General features: G+C 34.0%; 2 protein-coding genes across 4 annotated transcripts in view; one reads left to right on the forward strand and one right to left on the reverse strand.

Annotated features, from left to right (window-relative positions):
* The window catches only part of for (cGMP-dependent protein kinase for), a 132049-nt gene that overhangs the window by 95209 nt on the left and 9406 nt on the right, over positions 1-27434 (reverse strand). The window contains exons 1-3 of one of the 3 annotated variants that reach the window (XM_066281811.1): positions 20928-21055; positions 17807-18218; positions 10740-11006 (exon numbers count right to left, since the gene is read on the reverse strand). In XM_066281811.1, the coding sequence (XP_066137908.1) occupies positions 10740-11006; positions 17807-18024 (485 nt within the window). In that variant the 5' untranslated portion in view covers positions 18025-18218; positions 20928-21055. Of the gene's footprint in view, positions 1-10739; positions 11007-17806; positions 18219-18503; positions 18624-20927; positions 21056-27434 lie in introns of those variants that run through there. The other 2 variants (XM_066281810.1, XM_066281809.1) reach the window with 2 other exon arrangements.
* The window catches only part of Drgx (Dorsal root ganglia homeobox), a 190060-nt gene that overhangs the window by 84899 nt on the left and 77727 nt on the right, over positions 1-27434 (forward strand). The window lies entirely within an intron of this gene.

The raw sequence follows: 27434 nt of genomic DNA on the forward strand, positions 1-27434 counted from the left end.
GCAATCGACTACCATTAGGTACACATAGGCGCCCAGTAACTCTTGCAATTCATTTGATAAAAATGATTTCCAGTAGTTTTCCAAAAAGCTTTAGATCTTATATATTACAGAATATTATTGTTGCTTATGCGTTAACTTGATGTGTTAATAGTGATTTATGTAAAAGGTTCGTAATGTTTGATAAGACGCATCATTTTATAGCTTAGTGAGCCTGCAAATAAGTTCATAAATGGATGAAATGAATAAAAACCCATTATGTAAGTGTTATAAGTAGTGCTTTATATGAGATTTAATGTCATTTTGCTAACAACTTAATTTTTTATTCGAAATTAAAATACCCTCTACATACTTTAATCACTTGTTAAATGAAATTTATGTGCCTTTGCGAATTCGGTTATAAAATTGAAAATACAAAATTAAAATCTAAAAAACGCAGTTAGTTTTATTAGTACAGGATTGCTGAAAAATTCGAAAACCAATACTTTTCAAATTGTACATCCGCTATATTTTCTAAATCTTAGACTTTCCGTAGTTTTCTTTATATGTATCCACGCTTGATCTGTTTTATACTTTGTGGCATTACCAAATTAAAAATGAAATAAATTATAATGTAACTATTTAAGACAATATTTTATACGAGAAAAAAACATACGTATATAACTTAATCATGTCGTGCTACCATTTTTGGCAGAGTTATATTAAGTAAGTTATATTTTGTTCTTCGGTTTTACGTATTTTTAACTGATAAATTTAATATAAAATCTAACCAAAATCCCTATTCTTACTTTTTATGACGTTTTGATCTATTCAAAGTGTGTTGTTTATATTAACAAATTAACTTTTTGGCACAGAATTTCATTCTATTATTGTGGCGCTCTGCAGTCTGTAGAAAATAAAAGTCATGTTACTCCCCATTTTCGCACTAATTCAATAAGCATATTTGCAAAACACACAGCGAAACTAAGAAAAAAAAAACAAAAATGCCAGACAAGCTTTCTGACATCTTCGAAAAATCCATCTATTTTGGGATCTCTATAAAAGTTTCGATATGAATAGAATTTTTTTTTAGTTTTTGTCTGGCTGTTCATACAGGGTGCTTTATTAACAATGCAAAATATGAAAGTTGGAGCATGTCTCATCCGAAAATTTCGGATAAAGCATGCTTTGTTATGTTTGCTGATTTTTTTTTGTCTTTTTAATTCACCCAGCACACTATTTTAGCGTTATGTTCTCAAAAAGGATCCTCTCAAAAGCAGTTGCGCAGATGAACCTCCCTAATTCTAAAAATACACGGTAAGTTAAGCTTTGACTCTCTATTTTCATTAAGTATGGACTAAAACACATACCCAGATCACTAATTAGACGTTGAGTTGTGACAGTTTTCAATGTTTTTTTTTTTAGTGAAGATAATCTTTGTGACGTAATGAGTATTTTTTTTTACTAATCTTAAGAAATATTTATTATTAGGTAGCTGCCAAAATCTTGACGTTATGGTGGATGGAAACTGTTCAAAATGGTATTCTTCTCTACTATAGAAATATGACCCTAGAAGCTGTAGCAACAACCAATTACGCATCTCCTTTCCCACACCCTAGAAGAAAAATTCGAACCCCTACCTTATCTTAACTAGGGGGTGAAAAATTATGGAATAACGTTACTTATGATTTACACAAATTAACGTTTTTAAGTTTCAAACAAGTGATGGCATGTTAAATATAAAACTTAAAGGGTATTTTTTTGTTTCTGGGGTACATTTATTACTAGACAATATTTAAATTCCCAGTTCAAATTAGCAATATATAAGATTTTCCTGTACGTGTCAGTTTCGGATCCCGGAAATTTACCAACTACAGGGAAGTTGCCGAAAGAAATTGAATAATGTACTTGAAAATTTCTTTAACCTAGTCAAACGCCCTTAATTGCTTTACAAATCTGTTTATATGCAAAATAAGAATTAGTTTTAATAATCTGAACACCGCTCTGAGCAATGGAAACAATTTAATATGCGACACATAATACTAGCAAAACTTCTACTAAATCACATGCTAATAAAAAGTTTTAATATTATTTTTGTTAGCAGGATATACTCTCTGAACACCCTTCAGGGGAGAAATATTTTATACAAAGAATTATGTGGGTATTCATTCAAATTACATCTGAGTAGGTATTACAAGCTATACATAACTATTTCATGCAATGTGGCATTGGTCACATTATTATTAAGTTGTTATCAAAATAATCAGAGGGTATGACGTATTTCATGATAATCATATAGGTAGAATCGGGAAACGGTGGCTTAACTAACCATCAAATCTATGAAAGAGCACACCCCACCGGAAGCGACATCTAATTACTATAGCTACATTCATTTCATGAATTTATAATTTGGTAATATGTGGAGCATGTGATATAATCTTTTGGTCGGAAAAAAATCCAGAAACGTTGCTCTTTAGACTGTCCTTCTGTTAGGAGAGAGAAAATGGGGAGATAGGGCTTTATCGTGGGACACCATTATCTGCTATTTCATAGTTCAAACTGAAATTGAAAAAACTGACCAATCTGCTACAAATGTAAAGAACACATGATATAAATGTTTGTTCGTTAAAGGAGAGAATAGACAATTTTGAAATAAAAAGATTAAAAATTGTTTATACAAAAGAAGAAATTTTCTTTTCCTCTTTTAGTTAAATATTATGTCTTCTTATAGGCCAGTACAAAAACGTGCCCAATTAATAAATATTTTAAAATAGGTGACATGGATTTACTTAAACTTGGTTTACACATATTTTAACATTTATTGACAGCAAATAGAAACATTTAATAATAAATCTTGATGTAACATACCCAAGAAAAATTTACTGACATGTTTTTATTAACCACATTTAATTTTTATTACTATGTGAAACGTGTAAGGTGTATTTCAAATTAAATGAAATGTCAATGGCACAAGTTCTTCTACTGAGATACAATTAATTAGGAAAATGTCAGTTATGAGATATTTATGGTTATTTCAGTTAAAGGAAAATGACTTGAATTGGCAAGATAAAAATTCTCCATATCGAGAATGTTATAATTGATACTGTAACATATTTACGAATAAATGTGATATAAATTGGGATAATGATTAATATCCAGATAGGCAGATTTAAAAAATGAATAGAAAAATGTATGAAATAATGTAAATAAATAAATTTTATATTTTACGAATGTATTTCTCACAAACCTCTTAAATCTAGTCCAGATTATTCAGTGCGTTATTTAACTATGTGGCAAACTTCAAAGGGTGATTCTGTAAGTGATTCTAAAACGAAAAGATTATGTTAACGCATGTCCGGGAATGCTTCGTTTTCAAGATTATGTCAATTTTTTTTTATCACAGGCACCTTTCGATTTCAATGATCGTTATATCCCACAGGGTCAGTTCTGGATCGAAACAGGATAGGGTTATAGAAATGAACAACTTTTTAGTGGGTAGGCGCTTCAGAGAATTATACCCCATCCAGCAAACAGAACACCAGTTTAGATGTTTTTTGAATTTTTTCTTCGTAATAAATATATTTTGTTGATTTTTGTCGATAATCAAAAGAGGCGTAGGGCGATTTATTAAAAATAAATTCTCGAGATAATTTTGCAAGTTTTAGGAAATCCCTAGGAAACACTCGGTAAATCACTTTGAAATTCCATAGAATTATTATTTCACTCTAACTTAAGTATAAACATAGAACCGTTAAAAGCAAGTTTTTATTTACTTTTTGTAATTATTGTGTAACTTTTTGCTAGTGCCACAAATCCGTTCGTTGTAATCCAATATTGAAGGCAAAAAAATTTGTTAATTCAATTTTCTGGCATTCATTGAGTATTTTACTGCACAATATTCATGTTATTTCTGTTATTGCATATGTAAATGTATCTTCTGTTATTCTGACCTTATAACCTTGATATATTCTACAACTATTATAATTTTGTTTAATGATACCTATGTCATTAATAAATGTTTGCTGCGGGAACTCATTTTGCTTATTTACACAGTGGGATTAAATAGGATTAGAATTTATTTGGCTTAAAATTGAATAACAACTATACCTATGATTTAGTATGAAGTATAGGCACTATTAGATGAATGGCGAATTTAAAGATATCAGAGTCGAGATATGCAGGAAGTCAAGAAAGTATTCATACTCCCAGTCGAATTCCATTTATTTACAATTTTCTTCATCATTCATAATTTAAAAAATAATTTGAATTATAAAAAGTTAGTATATGTATTTGTACAAATAATGCTTCTTTACACAGATTTATGAAAAATATAAAATATAAACAGAAATCTTTTTCTTTCCATAAGAAAAATTAAAAATATGTCTTTAAGTATACCCAAAAAAGTATTCATGCGCTGATGTTTTGGTTTATTTTTTTGCCAAATTGGCTATTTAAAAATTCCATTTAGTTGCGATAAGCCTTCACTAGTTGCTTTCCGTACAAGTTAGAGAGAGGTAAAGTTAAAAATAATGGTCATGGGGCGAAGATGTCATAAGGTTCATAACCAAATATCATTAGGAAAGAAAAGCTTTTAAAAGAATAGCAGATTGTATTGAGACAAGTTACGCTACTATCCAGTACATCATAGAGAAATAAAAGTCAACAGGATCTATTAGTAATTTAAAACGTTTTCGAAAGCCACGAAAAATAACTCAACGAATTAAAAATTTCATTTTATACCAGATTAAATATAATCCTTATATAAGGTCACCTTATCTCGTTTCACAATTAGAACAGAAAACTGTACAAAAATTAGATACTATATCAGAAGAATGGGATTCCATAGCAGATCAGCTAAGAAGCCCTGGATACATAAAGTGAAGAGGAAGATATGTGTTGCGTTCACTCTTGAACATCTAGAAAAACTCATGGGGTTTTAAAAACAAGTTTATTTTCTCTGAGGAGATCAGATATATTTCATTTGGATCTGATGATCCAAGACAGTATTGGGAAACCAGGGGGAAAGAATGAAGAAGCGCAATTTGAAACCAACAGCAAAACACGGTGGTGGAAACGTGATGGCCTGGGGCTATATGGCACCAAATGGTGTGAGTAATTCAATTTCTATTAAGGGAAACGTGGATAGATTTATGTATAAAAATATCCTGGGCACCAATTTAAAAAGTAGTGCTCAAAAGCTCGGATTACAAGAAAGTTTTCCTTTCAGTAGGGCAATGATCCCAAGCACTCATCAAAATTAATTCAAGAGTGGTTACTATATGTCTTGGGGGGAATTATGTCATTCCCCTGGACAATGTAGTAGTTAGTGGGTTCTGCTTACCGTGGCTGGTTCTAAACCTTTTGTTTCCGAAGGACCACTCTCGTTTTTGTCAGACCGACAGAAACTGAGTTGAATTGAATTGCTTGATTGACTTTTTGAATTAGGTGTTGACAAGTGATTGGTGTCTGATGATTTCAAGGGCAAATTTTGACTTTTTGCGAATTGTTAATCTCTGATGAGGTCTAGTGTGAACTGACTAAAAAATGGGTGGAAGCCTCAACAGTCAGTCAGTTCCCACTACCCTTTCCTTGTCACACGGTAACGACCCTTTATTGAATTACTGGAATTGGACGTCCTCCGCGGTACCAGGGATTGGTCCTTTGTTTGCCTTTAGTCGTTTTTTTTTAAATCATCAGGGTTTACAACCTTTTCTACGACTATGGCTAATTGCAACCAATATCACAGATGTACTGCAGTGGGATTCTTGGAAAATCTTTACGGTGCAAATCCCTTTTCTATCGGCAATAAACTACTTCGAGGGACACCATTATGGGAAAATTTCCAGGATTATGATACCCTTTCGTTATAGTTTATTGCCGACATTTGGCATTCCCGAAAAAGTCTGATTGTTTTCAGACACTATACATATAATACACTTCATTTGTTAAAAACACCCTCGTAATCCTCTGATCTCAATCCGATCGAGCATCTACGGGAACTTTTGGACCGCCAGATAAGATAAAGAGAAATTTTGAGAAAAGAGCAACTTTGCAATAGTATTTTAGACGAATGGTCCGAAATACATGAAAATATTATTTATAATTTGGTTGGATCAATGAATCGTTGTTTAAAAGCTGTGATCCACGCGAAGGGGTATTTCCACAAATTATTATTAATAACTAAACTTCATTGCTATTTAGGATCATAAAAGTTTGGTTTTAATAGTGTATGAATACTTTCTTGGGCATACCTAAAGACATATTTCTTGGTTGTCCTTGTATAAAGAGACAGTGTCCTGATTATATATCTTGCAAATCTGCGTAATGTCGCCTTATTTGTGCAAATACACATATTAATCTATTATTATTCAAATTGTTTTTACATTACGAAAATTGCGAATAAATGAGATTCGCCTGGATGTCGGAATACTTTTTTGACCTACTGTACGGATTTCAAAGGACACTGAAGACAATCGAACTTATGTCGGCTTAAAACACGATCAAAATAATAGTTTCTGATAATTTGCATCTTTGCCGTTTACCATAAGTGCATTGAAAAAAATAACATTGACCCAGATAAAAGAATTTATTTTCTAATTATTCAGCAGCATCATGAAGAAAATAAAATACAAACGAACCATATAAATAAAAGCGTGGAATTGGCAAGTTGCACTTTTCCATGTAAAGACATAACTTATCTAAATACGACTTTTGCCAGTAGATATTTTATATGTCAACAAGGTCTGATCATGCCCAACAATTTAATTTGACCTAGGCATTCGTGTTAAACATTTATTCTTGGCTGAGCTTTATTTCAAATGATTCTGTTTACTATTAAGCAACCGTTCAAAATTGCAGTCACATATGACAGTAACTGATCCAAAATTGATGGCACTACTTGGCATTATTTCCCATTTTTGCTATTTTTAGCCCCTTCTAAATTAGATATTTCATTCTTTTTGAGTCGAAGTGATCCAATTTTCAAGAAATTGATGAATAAGAAAAGTGCGCCCATAACAAAAAAGTTTTATAAATTACCATTGTTTTTATACTTAATTAAAAAAAATTATAATATATTACGAGAGGGGTTGAGGTTGGGCGACGAACTTTCCTGGTCGATGGTTTGTTTTGGGGTAGGAGAGCGGTCATTAAAAATTGCGCTAAACTTGCCAAGGCCGGCCCTGTACAGATTGCACATACTTCTGGGTTGCTATTAGGTGTAAGTACCGGGTTTAATGCAACGCAAAAGTTGCAAAATTATTTTTCATCTCTCGTATCTGACCATAAACGTCTCTAAAGATAATCAGGCTGCAATGACAAATAATGATAAATGTTTAACCTGTTCGAGTCACGCACACTTGCAAATAAAATACAAATGAACCTAATTAGGCACCACTTCAAAGGCAGCCCGTCAGCTCTCTCTCGTCAATCAAGCATCAGACATCTGAAATGCCAATTTTATCTTCTATGGAATATGCACGTAGATGTGCGTAACATACGCAGTGTCCAGTTTTACCTGGTTCCCTATACGGCTTACCTCAAATCTGCAATGGACGTATACAACTTGGAAAAGAAATCTGGAATATTATTATGGAAACTGTTGATGTGTTTGAATAAAATTTTAGGGTTTGTCGCAAATAAAGGTATCGAAGACGAGGAGGAAAACCCGTTCGAATTTTCGTGTAGGGAAGGGCAAAACAAAGTTAACCTTACTTCCTTAAATAAAACGACCTGTTTATACTAGCGAGTATCAGTAGAACGTAATAAGGTGGTATCAATGCATGAACGCTTGAGTTATCGGGCAAAAAGGTTATAATGTAAGCAGTAGTTCCTTATTACAACAAAACAAAAACTAGTAAATAAATCATATATTAGGGTACAACATTAATCGGGCACGTATGATTCTTCAGAAAACGAGCATTAAAAGGTATATACGACGCTTCTAGTTGAATTTTTTATAAAATTTAATATTGAAAAGTAAATTTTTCTTTACACTAACAAGAAACAAATCTGACAATAAAAAAAGAAATTTTTCACTTAAAAATTTTCTAAATGAAAAACAACACATTTAGTAACGTTTTTTTGCTTTCGCAAGCACTAAACACGACACTCATGCGATCTACAGATCAACATGGTAATTTTTTCTTGAGGGATTTGCTCTATTTCGTCATAAAGTGCTTGTTCCAGATCATTTATTTATTGAAACTCAGCATGATTAAAACGAATACTGTGGTTCAGAATATACCGTGTATGTTCTATCGGGTTCAAGTCTGGATCTCTCGGGGGCCACGGTAAAAAAGAAATACCAAGTTCGTCCAAGTACGCTCGCGTTGTCCTTGCACTGTGTGGACCAGGATTGGCATGCATTAAACAAAAATATTCGTCCACGATGTTCAAAGTATCGTTCACCATTTAAATTCCCACCACGAATTTGTGACAAGTTCTGTATGTTCCCCCAAAGAAATGTCTGTTCGCACCGTTACGCCACCATCGCCAAATTGAACTCTGGCGTAAAAAATATTCTCAAAAACGTTCACTCGCTTTTTTTCAAACTCTGTTTCGTTTATTAGATGAGTATCTGTTGAATCTGAGTTCATGCGTGAAGAATATCGCACCACACCCTTCAACCCCATAATGAAGATATTCGCGAGCGACTCTAAACTATATCTACTATACCGGTGATCTAGAGTGATCTACTAAAAGCAGTATTTTTACCAGAAGCAACAAACTTGTTGAAATTGGAAGTGGTAATTGGTGAATGGATGAAATTTGGAATAATGCTAGTTAATTTGCGACGCTTGTTTCGCCCTGATATTCAGCAAACTGTAATACCATGAGTTTTTCTAGGTTATACAGGTAAAAGCGATTTAAACAAGTTGAAACAAGAAAAAACCTCGTTGTTAATAAAACATAACCAAGATTACAGAAACATGTCCATAAATTTTTTTATCACAAAAAATATGTATACATTTAAGTGCTCAGTTAATTTTGCACACCAGTGTAATAACTAACTTTAGACGAGCCAATTAACTGAAAATTCTAATGGCGAACTTTGCACATTCACTTAATTAATTATTGCTTATGGGTTAGTTTTGTGTTAACTTCTATTAACATTATATCCTGTTTCATACCAAGAGTCAAGTGACGCTTTCGCTCTTGCTCAAATGACCGTGGCACTCATTTGAATGCATAAGATCGCGATATGAGCGTGACGCTCACTATAGTGTAAACACCATGCTTGTGTGTGTACTTTTGAATGCATTAAATTTTGTGTGGGGGTTCAGATGGCGTACGGTACCGCGATTGGTACCACAATTCTAGAAATTCTGGGTGGCACTGTGAAGAAAGTTCTGGGGTCAGTGGATTAGATGAAAATGGGAGGAGGAAAATCAATCTAGCACTAATTAAATAGGGAACACAAAATTAATAGCGGATGCAATTAAGACCGGTTAATATTCTCTAGCAACGGAATATGGGGACGGTAATGGTTAGGAATATGATATTATTTAACGGGACAGGACAGTAGGGATATAAGATAATAAGTTAGGGGCGGACCCGAGCAGTTACTCTTGGGTTTACAGTCGGTATTAAGTAATTTCTGAGGAAGATAAAATCGACTTTTTTGCTTAGGTTCGAATTTAAAGCAATTTCGTAGAAATCCAGTAGATAGATAATACACAGAAAAAACTCCAAACATCGTTATAGATCGGCAGGTATAACGAAATATGTAACTTTTTTTACATAAACTACCCAACCGCTATAGTGAGATGTCCAATAAAACCGGACACCCTGTACACGAAGTCTAGGCCAAGGTCTCAGTACTTCCTGGGTACTTGATGCATCTGTTTATTTGGTTCTAGGATATGGTCTAGTTGACAAATTTTTGTTGGATAGGAAGTTTGGATAAAAAGTGGAGGAATAAAAGTGTTCTCATTGATGCATATAGGAATTTTTGTAGCCTGCATAAACCTTGGAGGCCCCAGATGTAACTGATCTTGTGACTTATAAGTATAATTTTGATCAAAAGGATTTGTAGTTACCGAATTAGGGTAACTCGCAGACCTGCACACAGCCTCGATTTGACTTCACTAGGCAACTTTCTCCAGAGATATCTCAAAGACCAACTCTATTGCAATACGCTCATGTGAGAACTAACTTCGTTCGGTGCAAGTACCGTGCGGGTTCAATAATGTCATACAAAATAGAAGACTCTGTAGAGGAACTATCTTTAAATAAATGATAATTTGTTATCTCGAGTTCAGCTAATATATGTAAAATAAACAGGACCTACCTAATATGTAAACAGACTTCAATCTTCGGTACTCAAACTTGTCTACAAATAATAATTGATTTGACCTTCGTATCAATACAAATGTATTATCGCTCTAGCGTGATTTGCTTCTGTATCCAGTATGTAGAAAATTGACCTGAGACCCTCAACATAAGATCAACGAACGATGACAGACAAGCACATGGATAAAGTAATCTATTGCTTATTAAGTGTTTTTTAACAACAGTCAAACATAAATTGCAGTGGTCGGTGCATGTGATTCAAACCAGAGACAAATTACAACTTACGAAGTTACTCCACTTTGATTCTGTTAAGTAGAAATCAAATGAGGGTTTCCGCTCACAACTAATGAGATTCCATGGCAGAAGGCTGTTTCGCCATTAAAGTTAATTAATTTTAAGAAAACTGATGAGTAAGTTTCTTCGTCCTTAGTTATATTTTTTATTTAAACATTCTTGCTACAGTCACTTACCTTTCGTCCTTGTAAATGGTCGGGAACGTGGTGGAACTCAATTCCAAAATACTCTTTTCGTTCTGAGGCTCGGCAGAGATCCCGGCCCTTTGTTTTCTGGGTCTGAGCTGCGAGCCCAGCCCTTTGGGACTGGCCGGATGGCTGTGTGTGATGGCCATTACCGATTGAAATTTGTCTAGTTGTGACCTTAGCTCGTAGATTTCACGATTTCTTAGGGCAAGTTCGTTTTGCAATCGTCTCACTTCTTCATCTCGTTCTGTCAGCAACCTGGTAATCGAAACAAGTTTATGTAGGTATGTGGTGTAGGTACCAGGTGTTGAAGTTATTGTACTGTGATTAAGCGAGATTTAATTTGTTTGCTGGAGCTACGATGGTTCACAATTTTAAATGGTATTACACAGAAAAAAGTGAATACCTGTTTTGAGTATTTGACCGAAGGTAATAGAACATTTATCTTTAATCAAAGATCTATTTAAATTGTATTTATGCACTGAAAGCATTTAATCGCCCGCCTTTATTTCAATACCGTGCTTACTTAATAGAAATATAGACAAAATTATACCGCAGAAATTGACTTTCCCAGTTCAAGAAAATATATCATCTTACGGATTTGTGAACTTCTGAACGTTTAATGTGATACATTAATGTTTAATTCGAGTATTTACATCTTACTGTTTAATGCCTCGATGGTACAGAATGAAATAATGATAATGAAACATTGAAGTACCACTTGAGAAACGCCGGCAGGTGTTATGTAATCTAAACGAGAAATGTGACGTAGCCATTATTTTCCTGATACGATTTGTTCAAATCATTCATGTTTTTTTTTTTAATATTAAACACATCTATTCTCCATTTTGCGTTAAGTCATTTTATTCATAGTAAAAATCGCACCACAATCAATAATGTACTTAAGGTTTTTTAAGGTTGGTTAATGTCTACAGTGTATCCAAGATAAGGATGTTCAACGTAGGGATCTCGTAACCAGCAACAGATAAACATTCGGATCGCATTTTTGACCAGAGACCGTCGGATCTTATTTTTACCGGCACTTCAGGCTCGTCAAATGTGATGACACATTTCCAGAAAGCGTGAATCGTAGCCCTAATCTCTAGGATCAAACCTATTTTGGCCCTCACAGAGTTATCAAATGAGGTGTGAAACCTTTCATGGTATAGGGCCAATGATCAGAGTCTAAGCAAAAGTTCACCCCCTTCAGCTGGGTTTGAATCACCAATTACTAACTACATTTGCGGACTATATTCTACTGAATGAGCTGCGAAGGGACACTGCTTCATTCGGTCCATCACGCAATCTCTACTCTAGAGGGTGTCGGGAGTCAATGTTGAAATATATTCGCAGGCGATTTTAGAGATTAGAATAATAAAAGAAGTTCCTATAAACATACCTCAAAAATTAGTTTAAGGGCCTAGAAACCCCTAAAAGAGGAAACTTGGAAGATGGTGTTTCACACGAAATGCATCATAATAAACATAGTTGGAATCCTTGTAATAGAAATAGTTTTTATTAATCAGCAATAGCAAGACAAATATTATTAACGATTTATCATTTATTCATAATAAATGTTGATAATGGCCCCTGTCCCATTGCATTCTCCAATTCTTGTTATGAGATACAGTAGAACTCGTTTAATACGAAATCACGAATATAACAATTTATAAAATCCTGTCAAAACTTGTAGATAAACATATAGTTTTGTGTTTATTTAGAACGATCTTGTATACAGGGTGGCCCATTTAAAACAGTCCACCTGAAATATCTTGAATGGAATTTGTTTCTTCGAAAAACTCCGAGATACGTCAATTTTGTTTTTAAGGGGGGCATTTTTAGATCGTAAATTCGTAGATGTAGAGTCATTCCCCTAAAAGGGGAGGCGACCCCTTCACGAATCTCAAATGGCACGGAGCGTCAAGTGGCACATCAAATCAAAGGTATTTCAATTTTCTTTACGAGTATGTTGAATTTTTTTGCTCCGCCTTTAAATATTGTAAAAAAACCATTTTAAACATCAGGATAACATGTCCCCCTCAAAAGTAAAAGTGACGTGTCTCGGGATTTTCTGAAGAAAAAACTTCCATTCAAGATATTTCAAGTGGACTGTTTTAAATGGGCCACCCTGTACAACGAAGTACCGTTTAGAATGAGCACGTTTTTAAGTCTTAATGTGAAAAAATAAACATATAAATATTTGGATGTACCCAGCAAGCTCGATAACCACATATCAAACGAGCCCTCAGCATAAAAGATCAAACTTAAAGAAAGCAGTCGTTAGGCGGTGGAATTGCATCTATTTTTCATTTTTCAATAGATATTCGAAGTATTCGCACAAGGGATGTTGTAATTGGGACCCTTTTGTCAGTGCGTGTTAAAAATTTTGAGTAAAAATTATGGAAATATCTCAACATACACCATAAACTTTAGATGAAAAACTAGAAATTATTCATAAATTGTAAAATGACTCTTAGATGGTGCAACTGTTCTCAATATACATTGCCAAGTTCGACTTTCTTCACCCTATGAAAATCAGAAAAACTATGTAACATGTCATCTCGTTAAAAATCAAAAGATTACGTGAACCAAAACACTCAAACGTAGACAAACCCTCACTAAAATGGTTTTCCATAAAAAAAACTGAAAAAAAAGCAGCAAAGTTGAAGAGAATGCGTGAGGATGTCAATCCAGAAAATGATGCAGAAGCTTCCGGTATTTCTCGTTGTCGGCTTGATAGATGTAAATGAAAATACAACATTAGTTCTGGGAAAATTCAGGGAATGTCGGCAAATGCACATAGTGAAATTACTAGTGATTGGATCAATAGTGTGTGGCCTAATCTGAGACAAAAATATAATAAATGCGATATATTTAATGGGGATGGAATGGATTTATTTTTCAAAATGACATCAGATGAAACTTCGAAATTCAAAGGTGAACGTTGGACTGGATCAAAAGTATCCCAAGGAACGATAACTGTTTTTGTGTGTGCAAATCTGAATAGCAGTGTGAAAAAAAAACTTATTGTTATTGGTAAATCCACTTTTCCCAGATGTTTCAACAATACTAACGTTAATAAACTTCTTGTGAATTATTTTGCAAATGGCCGAATGCGGATGACCTCAGAAATAAAAAAAATATTCTGGAAAATTGGGATAAAGCACTATATAAGAATAATAGAAAAATTTTGATTTTAATAGATCATTGTCCTGGTCACTTAAAGTCTTTGACGTTGCAGAATATTGAAGTGGTGTTCCTATCACCGATTGTAACAGCCATACTTCAACCAATTGATCAAAACGTTATACGTTATTTAAAGGTTTATTATAGGCAACAACTTCTTGCAAAATTAGTTCGTGCTCCAGATGACAACGTACTGCTAAAAGTTACAGTTCTAGATGCAATAACGATGTTGGTAAACGATCATATGTAACAAAAATTCAGGTTTATTATACCACGAGTTTGATGAAGACGAATTGCCACTTGTTGAATGGATAAAATTACGAGAACCAAAAAATAAACCAGACATGGAGGATTGAAGAACGCAGAACTCAGTAACATTGTTTGCAAATGATGATTTAAATGAGTTTGTGTCGGTAGATGATGACTTAGTGGTTGCTGACGTTCCTTCCGATTTAGAAATCGTTTTTTCAGGTTGCGGAGCCGCAGAAGGCGATGAAATTGATGTGATTGATGATCAGGAAGACTTTACTACAGTGCCCACGACTTGGATTGCATTGGATTTAGTTGATGAAGTGAATCGATTTGTTAGTTTTAACGACATTGGCAAAAAATGTGTTCAAGCCTTAAGCATGATTCAAATAGGAATTCAACATCATGTTTTAGAAAATGGAAAACAGAAACCAACAAAAATATTTGATTTTTTTATACATTAATGTTTTCTTATGATGCATAATTTTTTTAAAGGTAAAATGTGCTCTTTATTCAATATATATATATATGTCTACATACAAGAATATTAGAAATACAATGGACTCGATGTAACGAGCGATCATTCATAGCGAGCGTTTCGAAAATATTGCGAAAAGACCATCTTCAGAATTCCACAATGATAAGTTCTAGCTCCTTTACGAAGCGTTTTTTGGGACGTGATTAGAAAAACATTTTTTTAATATTTTAGCCTCCAGAATGACCTCCCAAAATATTTCAATGCCATGTCCGGACACCCTGTATAATTTTCAAGTGTTAAGGTGTAACCAAACGCTACCTATCTATCTGACTCCGTTGTAAAATTTCTGCAAGTGTTTGTTACTGCGGTCACCACGTTACTTAATCATGAAATACCTGATTTTAGCATTGAACAGGTGGTGAATGAAATTCTCTATGTTATGGCTTGGTGATGTTAGCATTTAACGTTCCTAAAATGCTGGTGGAAATGAGACCCGATGGTCTCTGGTACACTCAAGTGACAATATTGCTAATACCTTCACGAGTCACCTCGACACGAATGTAACACTGGTATGAAATTCGCTATATCCGACAATTTACTGAATGAACCTACATACAATATCGGCCAAAAATGGAGACATTTTTACATTCTGTTCATTCTTTTTCTAATTAAGCGTTCTAAGCTTTATTTTATTTCAGAAAAATATTTACCTTTAAACGGTCTTCTGAAAGAATGTAAACAAAATTTAAACAATTTTATAAATAATAGGAAAAAATGTTTTTAATTATAAGCGGATAAAAATGAAAAAACTTTTCCTTATCTTTACCATTCTATGAGTTTTGTTCGCTTAAATAGATTCAGATTTTGGCAGCATATTTAAAAGAGTCAACAAAATGCCTCGTGGTAAGAATGTGTCTAATTAAATTAAACAAATTGATATCGTCAAGGATTTAAATTTGCATAGAAGTGGTGTTTCCAACTAAATTAAAATGATAGAAAGTCAAGGGACCCTTGCTGGTGTTCCTAAATCTGGAAGACCCAGAAATACAACTTTACCCGCAGAAAAGTTAATTTGAATATGCGCGTTAAAAATCTATATGTAACTGCTGAGGATATAAAAGAAGATTACCCATAGATTTTGATTTCTGTTAGATCAATTAGAAGACCCTTGTGTCAAGAAAAACTGTACGCTAGAAGACCTGTCAAAATACCCTTCATATTTAAAAAAAAATAGACAGGTCAGACTTAAATTTGCCCTGGAACATTCGACTTACAGTCAGTCAAAGTGAAACTTGTACATTAAGTTCATTTGGTATAAGTAACAAAGTAAGTAGAAACTGACAACAAACATATCGTGAAAATGAAATCGTGTTTTAAATACAATTAAAAAAATTTTTAATGTTCAAAAGCTCCACACACGCCTAATACAACATGAAAATGAATTTTCCACCTCAAAATGAAAATCGTACACAATTCAAATTACAACTCTAAACCATATTCAATTTTAATTTAATACTTAGTTGAAATTCCTTTATTTTTAATAACGTCTTTTCGACGGTCGGGTATAGATTTTACCAATTTCTCACATTATTCTGTTGGCATCTTTGTCCATTCTGTCCTTAAAACAGTTTTCAGTTGGGCTCTAATAGGAATTTCATGTTTTCGTGTTGCCACTTTTAACTGGCTCCATAAATTTTCAATTATGTTTAGATCTGGACTCTGGGGAGGTGTTACTATTACTTTAGAACAATTAAAAAGTAGCCATCGTCTAACTTTTAGTGCCTTGTGCTTCGGGCCATTGTTCTGGTAATATTTAAATGATCTTTGAATTCCCAATTTTGCTTCAAGTTTAGCTTTAAAATATCTAAATAGACATTTTTGGTCCATGGTGCTTCCAATGAAATGAAGATTCCCAGAACCTTTTGCCGACATGCACCCCCAGACCATAACAGAACCTTCTCCGTCCTTCACTGTCGGCTGTAATGTTTTTTTTTTTAATGTCTCATTGGGGTTCCTCCCAACTAGTTGTTGCCCATCTGAGTCTAAAATTTAGAACTTTCTCACATCTACAAAATTTAAGAGGAGGAAGGAAGAGGAGACGTCCTTGTTTGGGGATGTTTTTCTTGGCTTGGAGTAGGACCACTACTACAAATTAATGGGATTATGGACTGGCATATGAAGCTCGATATATTGTGGAATAAAATATTATCATATGCTGTGGCAAACTTATCTTTAACTTAGAAATTTATGTACGAAAATGATCCAAAGCAAATAGCCAAATTAATTAAGAATTTTTTGGAAGTTGAAGAAGTTGAGGTAATAAAATAACAAGCGCAGGGCGCCGACTCCAATGCTTTGGAGAACTTGTAGGGCCAACTTGAAGCTGATTTGAGACATAAAAATGAGGAACAATTTGAAAATAAAGAAGATTTATTCAATACCTTTCTACGAGCTTGGGGTGACATGTCGGAAGACGTTATTGAAAAACTGATAGGATCAATGAACAAAAAATGCCAAACATTCATTAAAAGTAAAGGTTATCCAACAAAGTATTGAAAGAATGCATTGATAATTTTCGTTTTCATAAATATTTCTCCACTTCCGTTCGCGTAAAAATTTAAGTTAATTATGTTTCCTTAGAATAAAGGTGTTTTAATTTTTTTTTTTAATGAATTATTAATTTACCACTTATCTTATATTCATACATATGTGTTAAATTTGAACGACACTGTATAAAACTACAGCAAATTATTGAAATTTTATCCACTTTTGGCCGGTACTGTACGTTAATCTGAACTAGCCTCAGCCCAGCACAAGTGAAGCCATCTATCTCCACTTTATCAAACCAAAATCAACTTAAGGGATGCCCAACATGTTGGGGCGTTACATGGACTTGATACCAGAGGTTGGGGTGTCAATCCATGACACTTCATATTGGACGATTCTGAAGTGTTAGTGAAACTATGATATGCAGCGGTCTGTGAATGCAACCCCTGTACCTCTGGTATAGTTGAAAGTTGCTGGTCGCTGGTTTAAACTCAGCCGAAACTCGTGGAATTCTTATGCCACTAAATATTTCACACATCGATGGACCATTCATACGTTAGATCCCTATTTGTAGTATTCAGGTCAAGGTTGTACTCACTTCAATAGATCCTCCGAGTCTGGCACGATCGTACCATGTCCATAACCCTCCGCCATGTTGGCCACACCGTTCACCCGGCCACCATGCACCTCTGGACTCGCACTAAAAACCGCTGGGTGTTCACCACCGTTCGAAATCACCACTTGGTGAACCGCTTCCTCGTCGGACGCCGTGTTGAGCCTCGACGAGAAGCAGAGGGTGCCGAAACACAGGCGCATTCACACTCTTTCAAAACGGTGATCGCGAAACCGCTTCTTCCCTTAACACTGCAGGGTTGGCACAACCACTTGCTGAACCACTATCACTTAGCGCTAGGAATGTACCGGTATATACGAAAACGCGCACTTTATACTCAAAAAGTGAGGAGTATTTTCTTCTTAGAGGGCCGGAGGAGATCGTGCGAAAGGTTATCCTGAAATGATAAAGAATATTTGAATTAATTGTTTTTTAACAATTGAGAAATATTTGCATATTGAAATCAAGCTAAAAACTAAATATAAAAATAAAAAAGTTTATATAAAAAATTACAAATTTTTTTTGTTTTTTTTTTGGTTATTGGCGTAGGAAAAACCAATCTCTTGTTAAAGTTTTTAAATGTATTTTCCCTTTAAAATTGGCGTTTTAATCATTTCTCCCTTACTACAACAAATTAGCTCTATACTTTAGACTCAGTTTCAGATCTTTCCTAGAGACCTACCTAATCAAACTCGTCTAGTACGAATATTGCGACTCAATTTAATCAATTTCACTACGTTGTAACAATGTTCTGTGACTTGGTCGACACATCTGATTATTTCGGGTGGTCAGAGTGTTCTTACTATCGTTCTGGCTGAGTGCCACGAACGTTTACAGACCAGTAGATGCGTTTAATAATTAACCTTTAAATCACAGTTATACATAGGAATTCCAAGATTAGACAACAATGCATTTCCGCTTAAAGTTCTAGTCTAATTGAATATTTCCTTTCGGGCCGAGAGTAATTCATGGAAAACACACCAACCACAAAGAGATAACCAATGCTATTACTCGCGTTTTGATCGAAAATATTGCTGATGACTAAGGGTTCATAGATAGCAAAAATGTGGATGACGGGAAAAAAGTATTGGTGAGTGGAACCTTAAGAATAGAACTTGCAGAGCTTTTATTTCGAGGATCTCCCAAAATCGCGAAAACCAATGTGAATATTACTCGATATCTCGATGAGCGGACTGATAAAGCTCATCGAGGCGATAAATCCAATTGTTGTTGGGATTCCCAAAATGCCAGAGCTTAATATTTGAAAATTGATTAAAATTGAATACCTTCCGCCTCTTTGAACATTTTCAAGAAAGAAGCGACAGGGCTCTGCATAATTATACAAAAAATACTAATAGGTCAACGATCACAAACGCACCATTTTCCATATAAAGAATGGCAAAGTTTCATATTTTTTCTCGTATTTCGAGCTTTTCTTATGTATGCGTCGAGTTCAATTTTTGAACTTTCGTACACCTACTTTCTTTAAGACCCTCTAAAAAAAAATCAAAATTGTCGCCAGCCATATACAGGGCAATATGTTTTTTTTTTTATCATGTGGCATATTACGCTCTTCATCTTTTTTTGGGGACGCTCTATATGAATTCTGATATTAAACGTAAACTCCTTCATTTTTTTTTAGTTCTTTGGCATCTTGCAGTATTTTCGTATCTTACACCTATTTTGTATAATTTGTAAAAATATCTACGGATGCAAAATAAGAATGTAAACGAAGTAAGGAAAAAATCATCCGACACAGTTCGCAACAATTAATCAAATTTGTTAAAATAAAAGTAAATCTAAACGAAAATAAAATTACAAAAACTATTGAAAATATGTCACCCTGTAGACCGAAAACGGTGTATATTAGCCCGTAGGTCTATTATCGTTTTCTATCATTTTGCAAAGTACTATCGCCCCCTAAAATATCTCTCTGGCGATATGTTACTTGCTTTATATGACAGTTTCAACGTAAAGTTTCAATATTACAAGAAAAATAAATATAAAAATGATAATTTCATTCATTTGTTAATTGGATATTCTTTTACCCGAATTATATCTCATTGATACTCCAGGCAGAACCAACCACCAACAAATTAAAGCAAACGTTTCATTTATCTGCTAAATTTGATATGTGAACAATGCAATACTGGTACCTTTTTATTGCGAGGAATCAGCGATTACCCAATTAGAACGAATATTTCCCTCCTTCTATACAGGGTGTTTCCTAACTACGTGTAAAAAATTTAAAGGCGTAATCCTCTACTGATTTTGAGTAAAAAATGTCTAATAAACATATATCCGAAAATGTCTTGTTTCCAAGATACAGGGTGTTGACTGAAAGACGTTGAAAAAGGTTTTAAAGGTTTCTAAAGGTTTGGTGGTATTTACTAACTTGTTTATTGTTAGTTTTTTTTGCTACTTCCACTACTATAAACAAGATAGTCAATGTTATTTTGGTGTTTCAGTCTCTAAAGTGAAAGAATTTAGTTCTGTGTCCCAAAAATCAGATTATACCTCAGTTTTGAAAATTTTTCAAATGCCTAATTACACTAATCAAGAAATGGCCAATATGGTTTTTGTTTACGGCCTTGCTGATGGTAAAATTCAAACACCCAAATTGAGTCATTTTGGAAATAAAATCTCTTTTTCTTGTCACATTTCAACACCCTGTATCTTGGAAACAAGACATTTGCGGACATATGTTTATTAGACATTTTTGACTCAAAATCAGTCGAGGATTACGCCTTTAAATTTTTTACACGTAGTTAGGAAACACCCTGTATATGAATATATTAATGTAAAAATGTATTAAACTGTCTATTTAGGAATAGCAGTTATCCAAAAAAAATTACAGAAGTAATTGCCGGCCACCTATCAATAATTGCAGATGAGGTTGATAATTGCACGGCAATAATTGCGCTTTAGACGAGCTGCAGACTCATTAATGGAACATAAGTTGAAATGGGCCACAGAAGTCACCAGTTTATATCGTTTTATTCCCTTCATTAAGAACCCCAAAATTTATTAATAAAGTCGTCTCAATTTTAACGGTATTGTGATAGCAATGATCATCATGTTATGCTAAATTCTATGTAATACATACCGCGCAAAGAATAGAGAATAATCCCAGAGCACGGCGGGTTGATGCAAGTTGCACTTTCAGAATGTTTATCTTATTTTTTATTCATCTAATACACTTCGACTTAAAAGCAGGTTGTTTTCCCAACTATACACGTAAATGACTGATCAATTGCTATAATTGAATGTTTGCTGGAACATATTTCTTATTGTGATCGAAAGATTAGCTCCACTTCAGCTCGACACAACTGACAAAACTGAATTATCACCTAAAAATCAATTATCGGGGCTAAGCACTTGAGATACCCAAGAAAGAATTTTGATGAATGACGCATGCATTGAATAGGAATATAAGAAAATCACTTAAAGTTATGACGACGATAAAATTCTATATCTAGATATTTGTAGATTGTTATGTATTGTTGTTATGTTGGTAAACAATACCCATTTGTTGAATTTTACTATTATTACACATCACTTGTTTGTGTTTTAGAAATTATTGTAAAATCGCCTGTTAACGTGTCGGTGCTAAATCCACGACCCTTCAGAACATTAATAGGAAATAAGCAAATGATAAAAAGAGCCTCTAAACGCGCTTCTAGCCAAGTTTTGCCATAATTACTCACGAATTCCCTGACTAAAGTTGCTCGTAAGGAGAGTGATCTGGGAGCAAACTACAGATCTATATATCCACCATCTCACGAAATTAAAATCTTTAATTTACCTTTTTGAGATGGATTCAGTTTTATCCAATCATCAAGACGCATTTCGCAAGGGGAAGTCGACCGTAAGAGTGATCAAGTTGTAAATTCACAAACATTGTATTTCGTATTAACGTTTTCACTAAGAGGGACAGCCTCATTAAACAGATACATACAGATTAACTTAATTTTTAATTAACATGTTTAATGTAATTAACACATTTAATAGAAAAAATTAACAAGTAGAGCGCAATTGCACGCGACTCTGTGCGGTCAACCAATAGAGTACAGACAATATGATTGCCACGTGATCAGTATCTGTCATTTATAAAGGTTTTGATTGGTGACATGTGGCGTTTTGAATCCAAAAACGGGCCCCAAGCAGAGTAAGAATTACTAATCTCGATTTAACGCGTTCACTAGACTCAGGTGTTAAATGTCCCATTATTAATCGCGGTCGTTATTACAGTTGTTACTTAGATATAATTTGATCTATTTAATATCAAGACGTGAATTAATTTCAAATTTTGTATGTAAATTCACTAGATAATTTTGGATTTTTTTTTCGTTGCAGTCAAAATTAACAATTACTGACACGAAGAAATCACGAATTTACGCACGCCGCGCTGTTTGTTGAGCTTAACCAAATTCACTGAAGTACTATAAATGTATTCAACATTGAGTACCGTTCATTGAAGGCGTGCCATATAGTCTGTCTTATTTTTGAGAAGACGATCATGACATCACAACTTTGACATGTGTCAATAACAGTAAACGTCAATGCCATTTTAAGTGAAAATATGCCATTAAAAGTAAATCACCTGACGGATTTCTGGGTTTTAAGATATGACGCCCCAGGTGCAGCAGAATAAGGCAATAAATGTATAACGCTTGACAATAATATTTATACTCCTGCTGAAATTGTTAACATTACGAGGCGGATAATGACTATATCGATCGTGTATCATTTTACATTATTCCTAATAGCACGTCCATCGTTTAAAAGGTTATATAAAAAATTGCTATATTATCATATTATTAATTTTTTTTTTATTTAAATAATCCGAGGAATTCGAAAATGTAATAAAATAGAGGGTGTGCCATTTAAAATAACAAAGTTGTTGTCAGTTACACACAGATCTGGCAATCTCGCAACGGCATTGAACAGCTGAAGCTTCTTTACATCGGCGTCCCAAAATTTCAGATCTCTAGCTGTATTAGATCTTCGTAAACAACATTTAATAGGACACCCACTGTGAATTACCCTCTGTAATACATACATATATAAAATATAATAAATAACTTTTAATTTTTTTGTGTTCGTGTTTCGAAAAAGAAAGAAATATCAAAGTACACTGTGACCTAGTTAAAGTCAAGTTCTAGATGTTGTCGTATGCATCCACTTCTCAATCAGCTTATTGCAATGCCGAGAAGTACACCACTTCGTCTAATTAAGAGATGGAGGGAAAGAAGGTTTTTTTTTGACCGGACAGGTTTACCGCCCAGGATGGAAAGCTCCATTTGAAGACTAATTATTCGTTATCCAGCTGATAATGACGAATGGAATACGTCTAAACGAAAGTTGAAACTCATTGAAGCCCATCATCAATAATTTGTAAACTACATAAATTATAATAATTAGAAAAAAATCTCAGTAGACGGTGAATCCTAAATGCAGAGCGTTTATTCCATGGAATATTAGCCTGAGAACTGAAAACAAGCGAATGTATGCATTTCGTCTGATGTTTCAATGCCTACATGATTTTTTTTTAATTACGCAAAAAAAATGTGCGTGCAAATTAAAATGAAAAAAAAAAAAACAATGTGAATATATGAACAAAGCTTTGAATATCTTATAGTCTTTAGTCTTTCCGAAGAGCCTGTGGCTACCTTGATGGTGAATGAATACACCTACGCTTTATTTTTTAAATTAAACGAAACATTCACGCATTATTTGTTTAGCGAAGTCCAATGTAATACCATAGTCTTACCATTATTAGGGCTCCAGGCAAGGTCACATAAAGACAATGTAGACAGAATGTTGACAGTGCTTAAGGTTATTTTTAGAAGTCGTTTCTGTTAATGCGGGATGTGTTGTTTTTATTACTTTGTATTATGGTTGGGACTGGACGTGTAGATAATCGTGGCTCGTTTTAAAGGCATGATAATGCGTTCAATCCCGTCGTACCAGCATAGTTATAATAATAGCCGGTAATGCATAATTTAATATGTCTGTAGGTCCGAGAACACGAAGTGGAACCTGGTTTGTTCTGGCTTAGGGCAGAAACTCGTAAATTTTGTTGATCGACTGTCAGCATATTTCGAGGGCACTGAATTATAAGGCAGTTATGGCACAAATTCGACACATAACACTTTGTACTTGAGGAATTCGGGAAGCAAGTATGTGTACACGTTGTCCCAAAAACAATGATCGGCACCACGTGCGCCTCACCGAGGAAACAAAAAACTTACCGAGCTTTTTTTTAATCAGTGCCGTTACCTTCCAGACTTTTAAAAACTCTTATATTCTTAAATTTTCTACACAAAAATGTATTCCGCACAAAAACTATCATCTCCAACCATTTACGAGATATTTTTGACCACGCTTTTCGGTGTAGTGCGAAGAACTTATGAATGCCATCATTAACTGTCCGCATTACCGGGGGGAGACTTTTGACATTTTTACTGGCATTTCCACCATCGATAATCAGTTGTGACTAATAACGAACAGCTTATTGGCTGTTCGGTGCACCGGAAAATTTAGTTGAAAATTCCGAAAATGGTTAGAGGTACGAGTTCTTCTGTAGGATATCTTTCTGTTATATAAGAGTTCAGCGCATTATAATGCGCAAAAATATTGAAGTTATTAGGGCTGATGAAGAGTAGGTTTGATTTTTTTTACCTCGCTAAAACAAAAGTGGTGTTGGTCAACTAGCCTGAAACAAAGATTTTAAATGTATTTATCGCACCCAAAAACTCTCTTAACAATAACTTCAAGCCGACGAATAAAAAAAGTGTGATATTTATTCCTAATTTATAGAATAAAAAAAACTGAATACCCTGCAAAATAAAAATAAGCAACTTTTTTTAAAGGAATTTGTTTTTGCTTAGAAGTTATTCTTATTTATAGCCATGTTTTTGTGTGGCCTCGTATAAAGCTCGGTTTTCTTTTCGTATTATTGACAAAATAAATCAATATTACACAATTTATAATGGCATCAATGTTCGTGCAATATAAAAAATCCTCATGGGCAATGTAGGTATATTATATGGCAGGAAAATATGAAAATCACCCAAAGAGGGTCCAATTATACCGTCCAAGAAAAGATATGGAAGTACCTGCTTATTTCCTTCAACAGCTTTATTTATGACATGTTCAACTCGCAAAAAGTCCTGTGACATTATCTATGAGAGATGGGTCTTCCAGTTTTGGCAAAATGGAGGCGATCTTAAAGAACCATCGTTTGCTAAATCGTGATGTAAACAACAAAAAATAGTTTCGGTGTAGGTAAATTATTACTTTCGACGCAGGTGGGTGCCTTATTTGGTAAAATTTGTAATTGTTGGTAAAAAAAAAAAAATCAAACGTCTAAGACTAAAAGTTTGTAAATTTCCACCTAACTGGGTCCAACAACTACATTTCGTACCACTTATTTTGGGATAAAAACAAGTCTACAAATCAAAATAGTATAGATATTACGTTTCATCTCGTTCGTTAAAACTTATTACCACAGCGGCCAGATAAACGACCCGAGAATATTTTTATCTTATTGTTAATATCCAAGTTTTATGGCGAGTTTATAAATAAACCAGTATCAGGAGTATCATTATTTCTAAATAGTTGCTAAGTCAAACTGGAGTCTTCAAGGTCAGAAAAGTGGCTTTTTAACACGAATACATTTAAATAAATTTGTAGCAGGGTTTTCATTCTATCAGCAAGTAATCGCCATGGGTTCTCTCTTAGACTCTGATCGGATCATACGACATAAAGTTATGACTTATAATGGGAAAAATATTCACAGTTAACAATGCTTATTGCATAATTTGGCAGCCATGTGAAAGCTTACAAACACGAAAATGTTTAATTACTAATTTATATTACAATGGAAATCGATTTAGAATTCGCATGTAGTTTAAGTGAGACTTAATTCATTTATGAACTTACGATTTAAATCAGTGTAAATTGATAAAGTAGTACGGAGTTAATAAACCATGCATTAATTTCATACACATTGACGTAGGTAGTTTGATAATAATACATTACGATACAAGTTTCATAATACGGTACGTTGGTACACGAACTTAAGCTTGCAAAACGAGAAACGAAACGACAAGTTGGCATTGGTCCAGTACGCCAATGGCCTTATAATACGTGTATTGTATAATTTTTTTCTGAGTAAAAACTCAAAAGCAGTTTTAAATTTGAGGCACCGGGTAATTTTAAGATAATCAAAAAGACAGAGTGATTCGGATTATTCTGGACGATATTTGTGTACATTCAGTAGCTAACCCAGCAGAGAAAAAATGGTCGTCGCAATACGGTAATGTTGCTCATAATCAGATTGATAGTCATACGATAATGTATTCAGAATTAAAAAAGCTTATATTTGGTCGTTTGAACCAGTTAAAACAACAGAGTAAAACTAATTTCTAGATTTTCCAGTTGACCAAAAAAGTGACCGTACTTCTTCCGATTATTGTAATCAGACCCAATGGCCAAACCGGTTTTCCTTTACAACTAGATATAAAATAGAACTTGGTACCTTAGTTTCATAACTCAGATAACAATGAGACAAGTCACAACAATGGTTGCTGTAGTTCGGAAGATACACGGCACAGCTTGAATGTATTTAAATTTACTCAATTTTATTTTTATTTCGTCTTTATACAGTTAAACTGCAATGTGCAATTTATGAAACTCATTAAGAAATATTAGTTTACGTAACCTCGACATGCGCTCGTCTCGCAAAATCCCACTCGTCACACAGAACTATTATTCCTTAATTAGTAGAAGTCATAATGGAAACCATTTTAAAAATGTTCTATTCTAATTATACATGAAACTGTACTAATCGCATCCGAAACTAAAGAGAAAAGGGGACCTTAACAATCTAGTTACGAAGCTGATAATCAACCTGCCAGCAGGGTGGTTATGGATAGAAAATATTTGTTCTAATTCGGTTGGTTTTTTAAGTCCATCAGTCCGCTATTTGTAGTTTTATTATGAGCTTTGTAACCATATATTATATGTACCATGACTAAACGTTAGTTTACTTCGGATATTAACGTAAAATACAGACACTATAATTACAAAGCTACATGCATATCATTTACGTTACGTAGCGTTTACTCATCTAAATGTGTTTATGGAACTATATTTGATGTTTATGTAGTTTATGATCGAAACACACACATATTATTGTTATCAACAAATACCTGGCTGATTCAAAAATGTTTCACAAACAAAAAAATCACACAGTTTTTCCATTCAGCACGATGAATGCCTCACTCCCTCCATACGACATTTAGCGCTGAGTACACCGGTATCGATTCATTTTTTTGCCAGTACAGGCCTGATTTTTTTTTTGATTTTAAAGAGGATCTCATTTAATTGGTATCCCAATCACGTGCGATCATAGGTGATAAGTCTTCAATGCTTCGAGTCTAAGAATTCCACCACCTATGCGTTTTTTTTGTACGTTTCGTACGGTCCTGTATTTTAAGTTCGAAGTGTGTACGTACCCTCATACTATAAAAATTGCTTAACTCATGTTAAACATAAGTCTAATTTTGTCACGGATTTAACAAAAAAAGGGTTTCTGAGTCCTTGG

The sequence above is a fragment of the Euwallacea fornicatus genome, chromosome 4 (genome assembly GCF_040115645.1).
Source record: "Euwallacea fornicatus isolate EFF26 chromosome 4, ASM4011564v1, whole genome shotgun sequence".
In the NCBI taxonomy this organism is placed as follows: Eukaryota; Metazoa; Arthropoda; class Insecta; order Coleoptera; family Curculionidae; genus Euwallacea; species Euwallacea fornicatus.